Source organism: Trachurus trachurus (assembly GCF_905171665.1).
Source record: "Trachurus trachurus genome assembly, chromosome: 3".
Classification (NCBI taxonomy): Eukaryota; Metazoa; Chordata; class Actinopteri; order Carangiformes; family Carangidae; genus Trachurus; species Trachurus trachurus.
This window is the reverse complement of record NC_139893.1, coordinates 8,339,464-8,352,175: the sequence shown is the minus strand read 5'-3', so window position 1 is coordinate 8,352,175 and position 12,712 is coordinate 8,339,464. Positions and strand designations below refer to the sequence as shown.

General features: G+C 42.6%; 1 protein-coding gene across 1 annotated transcript in view; it reads left to right on the top strand.

The window, feature by feature from the left end:
• mybpc3 (myosin binding protein C3) overlaps positions 1-12,712 on the top strand; it is a 34,650-nt gene that overhangs the window by 18,851 nt on the left and 3,087 nt on the right. Inside the window, exons 16-24 of the mRNA XM_083999744.1 lie at positions 186-325; positions 2,300-2,459; positions 2,964-3,068; positions 3,466-3,654; positions 7,976-8,110; positions 8,813-8,980; positions 9,267-9,355; positions 10,342-10,537; positions 10,624-10,763. Of these exons, the coding sequence (XP_083855870.1) occupies positions 186-325; positions 2,300-2,459; positions 2,964-3,068; positions 3,466-3,654; positions 7,976-8,110; positions 8,813-8,980; positions 9,267-9,355; positions 10,342-10,537; positions 10,624-10,763 (1,322 nt within the window). The remainder of the gene's footprint in view (positions 1-185; positions 326-2,299; positions 2,460-2,963; positions 3,069-3,465; positions 3,655-7,975; positions 8,111-8,812; positions 8,981-9,266; positions 9,356-10,341; positions 10,538-10,623; positions 10,764-12,712) is intronic.

Sequence of the window (12,712 nt, the reverse complement as noted above, 5' to 3'; positions counted from 1 at the left end):
AGACTGCTTGCTGAAAAACGGAAACACGCATCAATGGTTTTGCATGAATTTACCTTGAAAACAACTCTGTTAAATAGCTTGCACCGACAATTAAAGGTAACGAATCTACTCCTAAAACTATAGGGATTATGGCAATGGGGCAATTTGCCAAAATGTTGAACTATCCCTTTAAATCACTTTTTAAGATCCTCCTAAGATTCACCTGGACTGTATGGGCCGCACCCCTGAGTCAACCATCGTGGTGGTGGCGGGAAACAAACTGCGTCTGGACGTCCCCATCACCGGAGACCCTGCTCCCACCGTTATCTGGACCAAAGGAGAAAAGGTAAAACAGGCAACGACTCGTGTTACTGATCTGTCATCCACCCAAAAAAAAAAATCAGTAAGTAAAGTCTGAAACCAGAGGCTTCAGGACAACTTGAAGTAATGCTGAAATGTTTTACTTCAGGAAAATGTTGGCAATTTTAATCAATATGTGGAGTAGATATAAATTAATACAAGCTGAGTTGTTACACTTTTTATCAACTAACTATACGGCACAGTTCTGTAGATCTGACGATGTGTCTAACATTTGGCTTATAGCGTAGTACAGTACCACTAACATGCTCAAATCAATGATGCCTACCAGCCTACTGATCTTTGAGTTGGGGAGAAAGAGAGGCGCCACCACGGCCTCTTGGTTCTCTTCGGCTTTTACCGCTTTGCTCTGCTCAAATGTAGGCTAGTTCTGTAAAACCCGATGGAGAGGAGAAAGGAGGCGCGACGACCTCTTGGACCGTGAAGGATGGGGAAGTAAGTGTGCACGTCCCATATGAATACATCCGGCTTGTAGCACTCTGACTCGCAAATCCATGTCTGATTGTTGACAGCATTGCCATCGTGCCTCTCAGCTTGTGCCCATGTGTGCACTTTGACAATGAGTTCACCCTGTGTAGTCGTGTTACCTCTCGATGTGTTGAAAAGCTAATGCACGCAGCCGCCACCGGAGCACAGGAGAATTGATTTTGCGAACGACCCGACTTAACAGGTTGAGTTTCATTCATTTACAACCCTGGAGACAGAACAGGCTGCAGCAGACACAACGACGGAGGGAAAGCAGCTTCTCCAGCGGTTAACAGCCTTCATGTGTGTGTGTGTTTTGCTTTTATGTGTCAAAAGAAAGCAAAAAATAAAATAAAATAGAATAACTGCATGCAGTGTTACCCCGTGTCCCACCATGTCAGTACGGTAAGAGCATGTTTGAATCTTCTTTCAGACAGACACAGGTCAGAGGAAACTGTAAGTACATGTTTGTAATTTTCAATGTTTCAATGTGCAAAAACAATCCTATCAAACACATAAATAGTGTATATAATCAAATAAAACTTTACATTTTGTGCTATTACAATCAGATTTGCAGGTATCAGCAGAGAAAAGTTAAAAGGAGCTGGTTCTTCTACAGCGTGAAAAGGTCAATTTTTCTGATTCAAAAGCTGCTTCTTTAGCCAGAGAGTCGACCTTTAGCTTTTTTTTTTAGATTACTATTACTGGTACTTCCTGTTTCACTTAGATTCTTAACATTTCCCTGTAGGTCATGTAGTGACTTTGGGTATTGTACCAGGATCGATGTGCTTCACAGTGAAGTGCAGTGGTCGTAGGCAGGCAGTAAGATTAGTGCTAGCGTTATTATCAGGTTTTGTTTCTCAGTTGCCTTCACACAAAGTGCACAAACAACCTTTTTAAAGCAGTATTTGTTATGACTACCCTTTAAAAAAAATGCCCGTTCTCCTCACTACACAGTTTTACAAAGGTACTTGCCTCAGTTCTTCTGTGTTTTTGTTTAGTCTCTCTAAGTTTCCTCTGTCTCGTTAAACTGATGGGCTCTGTGACAGCTGCACCATCTGTTGCAGGACTCCTTGTTAGTCTGAATTTCAGACTAATCAGACACCAGACAAGAATCTAAAGATCCAAAGGGCTAAACACTTTCAGAATAGAATAACAGTTTTGATAATGGTGTCTTTTAAATGACAAGAAATGCACACAACTGTCCCTTTAAGCACCGTTTCTGCATCTGCATGGTGACATCTGGAGTTGTGTGTTCAAATCGACATGTGCTACTGTCCTTGAGAAGCATGATTTGCACAAAGACTGAAAGGAACGTTGAATTGGAAAGTGTTAAAGCATTCATCTACATCTACCGTACCGTAATCTCCACCTCTCCACCTATGTGCAATAGAGATGTCATCATCACAGTTTAGGGTGAGAGGAGAGTGACCAGCAGATGCAGTAACTCCTCTCTGGTTGTTGTTGTCGTCGTCAGGTCCTTGGAGAGGGAGACGGGAGGGTCCGTGTGGAAACCACCAAGGGCCACTGTGTCTTCACCATCGAGGGCGCCGAGAGGCAGGACGAGGGAGTCTACTCTGTCGTGGTCAGAAACCCTGCTGGGGAGGACACGGCAGACATTAACGTCAAAGTTGTCGGTGAGACAGAAACTCACAGTCAAATTAACAAACAACAACATTGAGGCGTCGCACACCTTGTCAAAGCCAATTACCACAGACATACAGGTCAATGAATTAGAATATGATGGAAAAGTCAATTAGCAGTAGCTTAAGTCAAATAGCCCCAACTAAGTATTGAGTGTACTTTTCAGACCAACATTTCCATATTAAAAACGCTTTTTAAAATTGGTCTTTTGTAATATTCCAAATTTTTGAGGTACTGAATTGTAGGTTTTCATTAAATGTAAGCCATAATCATTACAATTAAAAGAAATTCAATAAATAGAGACATTACATGTTTCATTCTGTGTGTAATGGATCTATATAATATATTAGTTTCACTTTTGGAATTTAATTACTGACATAAATAAACTTTTCCATGATCTAATTTATTGAGATGCACCTGTACAGGACATCAATACAAGTAAAATGTTAAATCTCTCTTCTTTTTTTAAAATTACATGATCAATGTTTTCCTCCCAGATGTTCCCGATCCTCCTCATGCTCCCAGAGTCCTCAGCGTGGGAGAGGATTCCTGTGTTGTTCAGTGGGACCCCCCGAAGTTTGACGGCGGGCAGCCAATCATTGGTAAAAAACAAAAAAACACATAAAACACATAAAACACATCAAAATAGTTAATTTGATACAATTATCTGAAAGGTTTCCTACAATTGAAATGTGGTTGAGAGAGATGGGAAATGTAGTATTACACTTGGAGAAAATCAGGTACATTGTGTCTGCTAAAGAGGAAATCTTTTTTAAAATCTGGCAACCTTTTCTCAATTTAATGTTAAAAGCTGATCTGTTTTTCTGTTGCTGTGCCATTATTTATGTCCTATGTCCTGTTTGTCCACAACCTCTGTACTGTTCTGTGTAGCACCACCAACTATTGTTAATATGTATCTAAATAAATAAATACAAAATTTGATGAAATTATTCGGTTCTTCCTCCTCCTTCATTGTTCTGTATCCACTCTGGTCCTCAGGTTATGTGTTGGAGAGGAAGAAGAAGCAGAGCTACAGGTGGATGAGGCTGAACTTTGACCCTTTCGTTGGAACCACCTATGAAGCCAAGCGGATGATTGAAGGCGTGCCGTACGAAATGAGAGTTTATGCTGTCAATGGCATCGGCATGTCTCGTCACAGCCCTGCCTCGCAGCCCTTTGTGCCAGTCGGTGAGTCTACACCTGCACGTTTTCACTTGCTCCGCATCACGTGCAGCAGTTTAATCTTTTTTTTTTTTTTTTTTTTGACACATTTGCCCTCCGCTGCGTGTTCAGTGAAAGGAGCTCGCTCGCTGCGGAAACTGTTGCAGACAGACGCACGCCACGGTGGTGGTAGATGGTGATGATGTTGTGACATGTCTGACTTTTCGATGGCTCCGGGGTTGTGTCACGCCTGGTTTGCTCAGTCTTAAAGGTTTCTCGCAGGTCACAGGGTCTGGTTGAGATGTGGTCGTGACCAGAACGGGGTCATGGTTACCCTACGTTTGTTGTAATCCTAGAAGTCTGCGGATTGTCTGACTGTGTCACAAAAATGTGGGTTGCACATACAGTAGATGATACAGAGGTCACTGCTGAGTTAGGGTTATGTGTGTGTATGTGTGTGTGTGTGTTTGTGTGTGTCTGTGCCATCCCCACAGGAGACGGATAGAGGAGTTTATGCATGGGTGAATGATTTTGTAAAAGCACCACATGCATATAAATAGTCCAGTCAAACCCATTTTTATTTATGAAGGAGGAGGTTACCTCGGGGAACTTTTGATATAGAACAAGTCTAGACTGAACTGTCTATAAAAATTATTTATAGAGATCCAACAATGACCATGAGCAAGCACTTGGTGAAACACAGCGTGTGCAGTTCCACCGAGGCGGAGGGTCACAGTTGACTAGGTCGTCCTTAAACCGCGGCCCAAGATGCATCTGTACTGTTCACGCTGTTAAAACAAAGAGGGCACATTCAGGCCCAGACCGACCCCCGTTAGTTAATTGTTGCTGATTAAGTCCTATTTATTTAATGTTATAGAGCCACATTAAAGGAATAGTTCACCAAAAAATGAAATTCAGTCATTAGTGATAGTGACTCACCCTCATTGTGATGAATTTTTGAAGTTTTTTATTCCTCAAAGTGCATCTGGAGACCCGGGAGGGGGGTTCGTAGTCCAACGAAAACTTCATATGAGAGTCAATAATAGCGCCTGACACAAAAAGGTCCATAAAACTACACAAAAACCTTGAAATATTCCTCCGCACCGCTCGTCCGTGGCAATCCAAGTGTCCTGAAGGGATATAGTCCAGAGTTTACCCAAAACAACGTTATTGAGGCAAGTCTGATCACTAGTAAAAAATCAAAACAGCAGCATGAAGAGAAAACTATTTTAATTGAAATGTGAAATGTGAAATAATCAAAGTGTGCTACCGAGGCCTGAAGCTCCTGATCCAGACTCTCAGCTCTCTGTAACAGGATCCCTCATGCTGAGAGCTCAGGTTTTGCCTATCAGTGATTTTTAACGACCATCTCATCCTCCACTTGTTGATTTAAGAGGGACTATCATTGTATGCAGGTGGCCAATCGCTTGTAAGACAGCTGATTAGGAAACTATCCATGGCATTCCTCTCTATAAATAATGGCGAAGGGAGCACTCGGCTCTGCTGGGACCAGCTGCTTAACACAGAGGGGTTCGTGCTACTGTGGAGGCTGCTGGCTGGCTGCAGAAGAAGAAGAAGAAGCATTGTTGTTACTACAGCAGCAGTTGGGACTGCAAGGAGGGAACAATAGAGTGAGGGAGAGGATGAGAGCATAAGCAAAGGTTTAGAGGGAGTCGTTGTTTTTGCAAAAAGGAGAAAAGGAGGACACGTGCTGTGCAAACACCAGCTTCAGTCAGCAGTAGCAGCAGCAGCAGCAGCAGCAGCAGCAGGACTGCTTCACTCTGAGAGAGGATGCCCAAGCCGAAGCTTCCTAAGACGGCCGAGAAGAAACCAGCGGAGGAGACGCCGGCCGATGCCCCGGCTGATGCTCCGGTGGAGGCGCCAGCAGAGGTGGAAGTGAGCAAACCTGAGGCGGAGGAGGCACCTGCACCTCCGCCTCCTGGGCCAGAGCAGGAACCGGCAGCAGCTGCACCTGCAGAGGCAGAGGCAGCGGCAGCTCCAGCTGAGGGCGAGGGGCCGCCAGCAGAGGGTGCCCCCCCGACAGAAAGCGGTCCCCCTGCAGAGGAGACGACCCCTGCTGCTGAGTCTGCTCCTCCTGCTGAACCAGAGCCAGAGCCAGAGCCGCAACCTGTTGGCAGTAGGCATTATTCGTTTTGAGATGTTGCCTTGTCGTGTAGGTTTTTAGAGGTCGAAACGATCCTCAGTTTTGTTCATATGTGAAAAATTGGCTGCATAATTATTTCAGTGGTGCAAATATCTGACATACACATATTTTTGACGTATCTGAGTATTACGCATGATGTGGTAATAGGCTTTATGCACAGCTCCACTACTTCCTGAATTTAGACAAGCTCCTTTATTTCCTGTCTAACATTATTGGACAAACTGATTAATCCAGGTGTGTCTGACTCTGACCTCAGTAGTCACAACGATGGTGAGACACACCTGGATTAATCAGTTTGTCCAATAATGTTAGACAAGAAATAAAGGAGCTTGTTTAAGTTCAAGAAGTAGTGGAGCTGTGCATAAAGCCTATTACATGGTTGTCCTGTCATGATGACGTCAAAAGTTTACCAACGGTTATCCCGGACTAACCTGAGCTACTGTGACTTTCTAAACCCCGGGAGATCCTTGACCTCTGACTGACAGTGTTGCCATCACTGTATACTTAGACTCTGATGTGAGGCCTTCACCTCAGGCAACGACAAGGCCGTAACTAAAATTGAATTGAGCACCTTTCAGTCCGTCCGTCCGTCCTCGTGGTGGTGTTGACAAGTTGTTGCAACATCGTAAAAATATATGACTGACAGATGTCCTTTGTTGTTGCCACTTGAAAGATTTTCCACGTGTGCTGCACCTTGCACCAGCAGCAGCAGTCGTATATTTTACACCAGGACAGCTACATACAGTAGATGCCTCCACAACCAACCTGAGAGCAGAGGACAGGGCTCTGCTGGGAACCATTTACTGTATATCAATATGTTGGATGTTGGAGGTGTTAATGACTTTACACCTGAGTTGTTTCCCAGTACAAGAAGAATTTAAGCAATAGTAGTTCATCATAAAAAAAGGACACTTTACGCAGCATTTTACACAAACACTGGATCACCACTGGGTTAGAAAAACTATGGACACTTGTTGCCTGTGCAACACACATGGAAAGACTTAATGCTGCATTACTAAGAGACAAAGCTTCAATCATCTCAATAGTGATCTCAGATTTATCTTAATTTACTGTATGAGCTTCTTTTGACCATTAATTACTCAGGCACTGGCCCATTTTTCCTCCTCCTGACTAAAACAGAGGCTTTAGATCCTAAATCCCAACACTGAAATAATAATAGTGTTTTTTCATCAGCCTCTTTGCTTACGCTCACACCTTTTTCACAAATTTGTTGTGACACTGGTTGCTTGCTTTTAGTTGTTGCTTGTGCTGCAAAAGCCTCTTAATGTGAATTAAAATCACGTCCTGAGGGACACACTTTTTGATGTTAAACACAAACCAGCTGCAGTTGATGAACAAAAAAAACACACAAATACATCCACAACACAAGATAATCAACTACAACAAGGAATTACAGCTACAGCTATTACTGCACATTTGACATTGTGTTGCCACCAGGACCAAAGAGCTATTTACACTAACCAGACTGACTTCCAGCTCTTTGCAACATGAATGAAATTTAATCATAATCATAATTTGTGTCTACTTTAACTCTGTTTCTGTCTCTATCTGCTAAACTAACCTCAGTGGGAACAAGTTCTCTTTACTAACTAGATTAGAAAGGGTTATAATTATGATGCTGCTTGTAAAATTATTTTTGATGACACTATATGTGTGATTAGTATTTGTGAAATGATATGTGCCCATCAATAATAAATCATTCTCTGTTCACCTTTCACACACAAAATTCACCTTGTCTAGTTTCATCCCCGTTAATATGAGAATAATATTCACGTCAGTATTTAATTTTGACGGCTCGGTCATGACGGATGTTCTGCATGTCATGTGACAGAGGAGATGCCACTGAAAGCATTGCAGGCCCACGCTGACATGTCAGTAAATCTACAACAACACACTATATTTAGTGTCCTTTGTCACATTACTCACTCTGCTGGCAGATTGTGTAAAATAACCCTGCTGTCTTCTTCTGATCTAATGTATATATGTATGAAATGTGAAAATTAGACAATGGATTACAGAAGTAGTGATGGAGTTAGTTACTTTACATAATTTGTAAATTCATGACCAGGTTCATCCACTTGGTCGGTAATCTGCTCTGAGATGATTGCATTAATGCTGTAACTGACTAACACAGGCCATTTATCTGCCCTCTGCCTCTCTAAGCTCCTACAAGTGAGCCCATCGGACTGTCTGTGGACGACATCAGCGACACTACTATCTCGCTCAAGTGGCGGGCGCCCGAGAGGATCGGCTCGTCTGAACTCGAGGGTTACGGGGTTGAGTACTGCAAGGAGGGCAGTAAGTGCTGCATGCGGCTGGAGCGCCAGACTCAAAACCATGTTATCACAACATCCCTGATTGTTGCACGTTGCACCTCCTCCTCCTGTCTCTCTCTCTCTCTCTCTCTCTCCCTCTGTCATTAAAGGCAAATTGGCCCATTGCCATAATCCCTATAGTTTTAGCAGTAGGCTTTAATTGTCGATTAAAGCTATTTTTAGAATGGCGGAGCAGAGCCGCGAGCTGCTCAGAGCTACGCTACGGAGGCTAATGGGATTTCTTGGTTTCCCTCATCAAACTCATCAAATACACACAGAGATAAATTCATGCAAAACCGCTGATGCGCGGGACAGTTTTTCATCAAGCAGTCTCTGTATTTACCTCGGAAAACAACTCTGTCTGGTAACATTGTGTTATTATCTCATAGCGTGGTGAATGTGCAGGTCACAACTTGTCCACGAGAGCGTTTTGGAGTTGTTGGATTGTGTATTTGATGAGTTTGATGAGGGAAACTAAGAAATCCCATTAGCCTCCGTAGTGTAGCTCTGAGCAGCTCACGGCTCTGCTCCACCGTTCTAAAAATAGCTTGTACCGACAATTAAAGGTAACGAACCTACTGCTATGACTATAGGGATTATGGCAATGGGCCAATTTGCCAAAATGTTGAACTATCCCTTTAGAAACATCTGCAGTCACATGAATCTTGTGTTTTCTCGGCCTCAGCTGATGAATGGATACCGGCCATCGAGGGTCTGACCGAGCGGACGTCCCTGATCGTCAAAGACCTGACCACCGGGGACAAGCTGCAGTTCCGGGTGCGAGCCTACAACATGGCCGGTCCCAGCGGTCCCGCCACTCTGGCTCAGCCCGTCACCATCAGAGAGATCATGCGTGAGTAGAAGAAGATTTGGTAGTGGAGCGATGAATGTTTGGAGCAGCTGACAGATGAATTTCCCTCGGGATTAATAAAGTATCTATCTATCTATCTATCTATCTATCTATCTATCTATCTATCTATCTATCTATCTATCTATCTATCTATCTATCTATCTATCTATCTATCTATCTATCTATGAGACACGATAAAGACAACCTCATCCTTGAGCTTCTTCACTTTCTTCCACTTCCTCGCTCTCTCTTGCCTCTTACTTTGTGTTTTCTTTCATTTCTTGCACAGAACGTCCTAAAATCTGGCTCCCCAGAAATCTACGCCAAACTCTCATCAGGAAAGTTGGAGAGAGTGTCAACCTCTTGATTCCTTTCCAGGTGCAGTGCACATTAGACTAAATAAATAATAACTCTCATTCATTTTTTAAAAATCAACATCAAATCACCCAGAAGCTTGACTCATGACTTGACACAGTATAAACAAGCACAGAGGCAGAGACACTATTCATGTGTTCAAATTAAAAATTAAAATGAAGGTGCAGAAAGAAGGATGAAATCAATATGAAAAAAACATTTAAAACTGGTTTCTCTCTTCGCCCATTTCATCTAAGTTATTCCTAATTTTGTACATATAAATATATTAACTGGAATAATGTGATCGTACATCATGTTGTTAAGTATTGAATCGCTCTATTACACATCAAGGAAAAGTGGGCATTTCAGTTTTGCCTTTGATGTCCTCAACGGCTTTGAAAGGTGACACCTTTACACGAGGTTGTGTCCTCTAAGAGAACTGGCCGCTGTGTTACAGTAGGACTCAACTATTTGGAAACAACCACAAAGAGACTCGACTGAACTCAACTCAACTCAACTCAACTCAACTCAAACTTCATTTATAGAGCATTTTAAAGTGCTGTACAGATCAATAAAAAATATAGCATTATTAAAATACCATAAAGTACATAAGTAAAGTGCAATAGAAATACAAATGAGCTATAAATAAACTAAATAATAAATAAAATACATGTAAAAGACAAATGTGTCAACTCAACTGAATGCTATAGGGAGAAAAGGTGGGTTTTTAAGGAGGATTTAATTCTCTATTAACTCTGGGGACTGGATGTGACATGGCATGGGGCCTTTTACCTTCTGTATTTCAGCTCAGGGGCTATTGTCTCATGAAAAGCTGAAGTGCACCATCAGTGTTGTTAATAAATAAAATATGGAAGGATAGGTCATCGCCAAGCTCAGGATTATGAACGTTTGCAACAAATTTCATGTCAATCCAGCTCAGAGTTTTTGAGGTTTTTTTTCTGTAAAGTGAAGTGTGAATTGTGAAGTGAAACTCCATCTTCTGTCCGCAGGGAAAGCCCAGGCCCAAGGTCTCATGGAACAAAGACGGAGAGCCTCTGGAGTCCTCGGTCGCCAACGTGAGGAACAGCGACGTCGACACGATCCTGTTCATACGCAAGGTGGACAGAAAACACTCGGGGAAGTACAACCTCCAGGTGCAGATTGAGAACGTTGAAGACACAGCCACTATCAACCTGCAGATTGTTGGTAAGCAGGACTCCAATAACACAGCAACAAAAATACCAATATCTATAGTGAACTGAGCTCCAAACACACTCTGGTTTTGCCTGCAGATCTCCCGGGGCCTCCCGAGGCTCTGAAGATCATGGATGTCTGGGGCTTCAACGTGGCGTTGGAGTGGAAGCCGCCAAAGGACAACGGTAACTGTGAAATCACCGGTTACAACATCCAGAAAGCTGACAAGAAAACCATGGTGAGACTCTGCTCCCTCGGGCCCTGGCAAACACACCTGGCTCACATCTGTTTGTTTTTGTTTTTTTGTTTTATTTTTAATTTAAATTCAAATGAAGCTGCAAATAAGCTTCTTATGAAACACAGCTCTCATTGAAATTTAATCATTTTACAGCAATTAGCCAGAAGAAACTCTCTGAGCATTGACATCGCATTTGACATTCAGAAAACTCCCGGCAGGGAAAAAACCAACCTGAAGCCAATTTTTCAAAAATGCATGTTGCTCCTCAACCAGATAATGAGCAGCCGCGGTTGGAAAGAGGAAGAATAAATGAGATTTTTTCTGCACTAGACTCCTTAAAAAAAATCTAATGGTACATTTAGGAATTAGTCATATTGAAAGACAGAGCGAGGTCGGACTACGCTGGGACGCTGTCTTATCCAATTAGACTGAAAGAAAAGATGTTGCCTCTCAAGTCAAATCTGAATTACCAAGTGGGAACAAATACGACTTCCAGAGCTTCTTTAAAGAAAAGAAATCATGTCACCATGTCATTATAATTCATAGTTTCCTTCACACAAACGCGTGTGTGTGCGTGCGTGCATGTGGGAGGATGAACGCTGCATGGACACAGAGGGATATTTTAGCCTCCCTTGTGACACATATGCTGTAATCAGCCAATGCTGAGCAGCAGCACACAAGTCTCCGCTGTGGGTGATGCATTATGGGCCTGTTGGCACGAGCTCCAGCTGCCACCATCCTCCACCGCCGCCGCCGCCGCTACCGCCGAGCTGCCAGGAACAACGTCGGCCAGGAATGTCCTAATCTTATCCCGGTAGCCTTGACCCGGTGTGTGCAGTGACGCAGGGACATTGTTCTCCTGCGCAGCTCGGCCGAGGGTTCGTGTTTCACTGTGGTCATTATTAGATCAAATTAATTTCACTTGCATCTCTTTTTAGCATGCGCAGGGATGTTGATCAAGTTACCGCGTACCTGTTAGATGTCAGAGATAAAAGCGGCGCTGAGGGCACGTGTACTTTAAATTCACTCAACCCCTGACGCAAATATTGCAGTCCTATATCTTTATAAATTAATTTAAACACAATTGAATATAAAAAAATACTGTTCAGTTTATCTGATTGAATAGATTCAATTTAGTCTGTTTATGTGGGCGTGAGTGATTTTAAAGAGTTAAATTGGGAAAACTACAGAAATCTGATGTGAAGAACTGAATTCTGCCTTTTTTATTAGTGCAATGAAACCTTTATTTTAATGTATATGTATTTTATTACCATATTTACAAGTAAAACAGTTAAAGGGATTGTTCAACATTTGGCCCATTGCCATAATCCCTATAGTTTTAGGAGTAGGTTCGTTACCTTTAATTGTCGGTGCATGCTATTTTTAGAACGGCGGAGCAGAGCCGCAAGCTACTCAGAGCTACGCTACAGAGGCTAATGGGATTTCTTGGTTTCCCTCATCAAACTCATCAAATACACAATCCAACAACTCCAAAACGCTCTCGTGGACAAGTTGTGACCTGCACATTCACCACGCTATGAGATAATAACATAATAACTGATGTGCGTTCCCGTCGGGGGCAGTTTTTTGGCAAACAGTCTCTGCATTTGCCTCAAAAACAACTCTGTCTGATTATTATCTCATAGCGTGGTGAATGTGCAGGTCACAACTTGTCCACGAGAGCGTTTCGGAGTTGTTGGATTGTGTATTTGATGAGTTTGATGAGGAAAACCAAGAAATCCAATGAGCCTCTGTAGCGTAGCTCTGAGCAGCTAAAAATAGCTTACACTGACAAATAAAGATAACGAACCCACTGCTATGACTACGGTATAGGAATTATGGCAATGGGCTAATTTGCCAAAATGTTGAACTATTCCTTTAAAGAGTTTTGAAATTGTAGTTACAGTACAACAGTACATGGGAGGTGATTGCTGTAAAATGTGATTGTG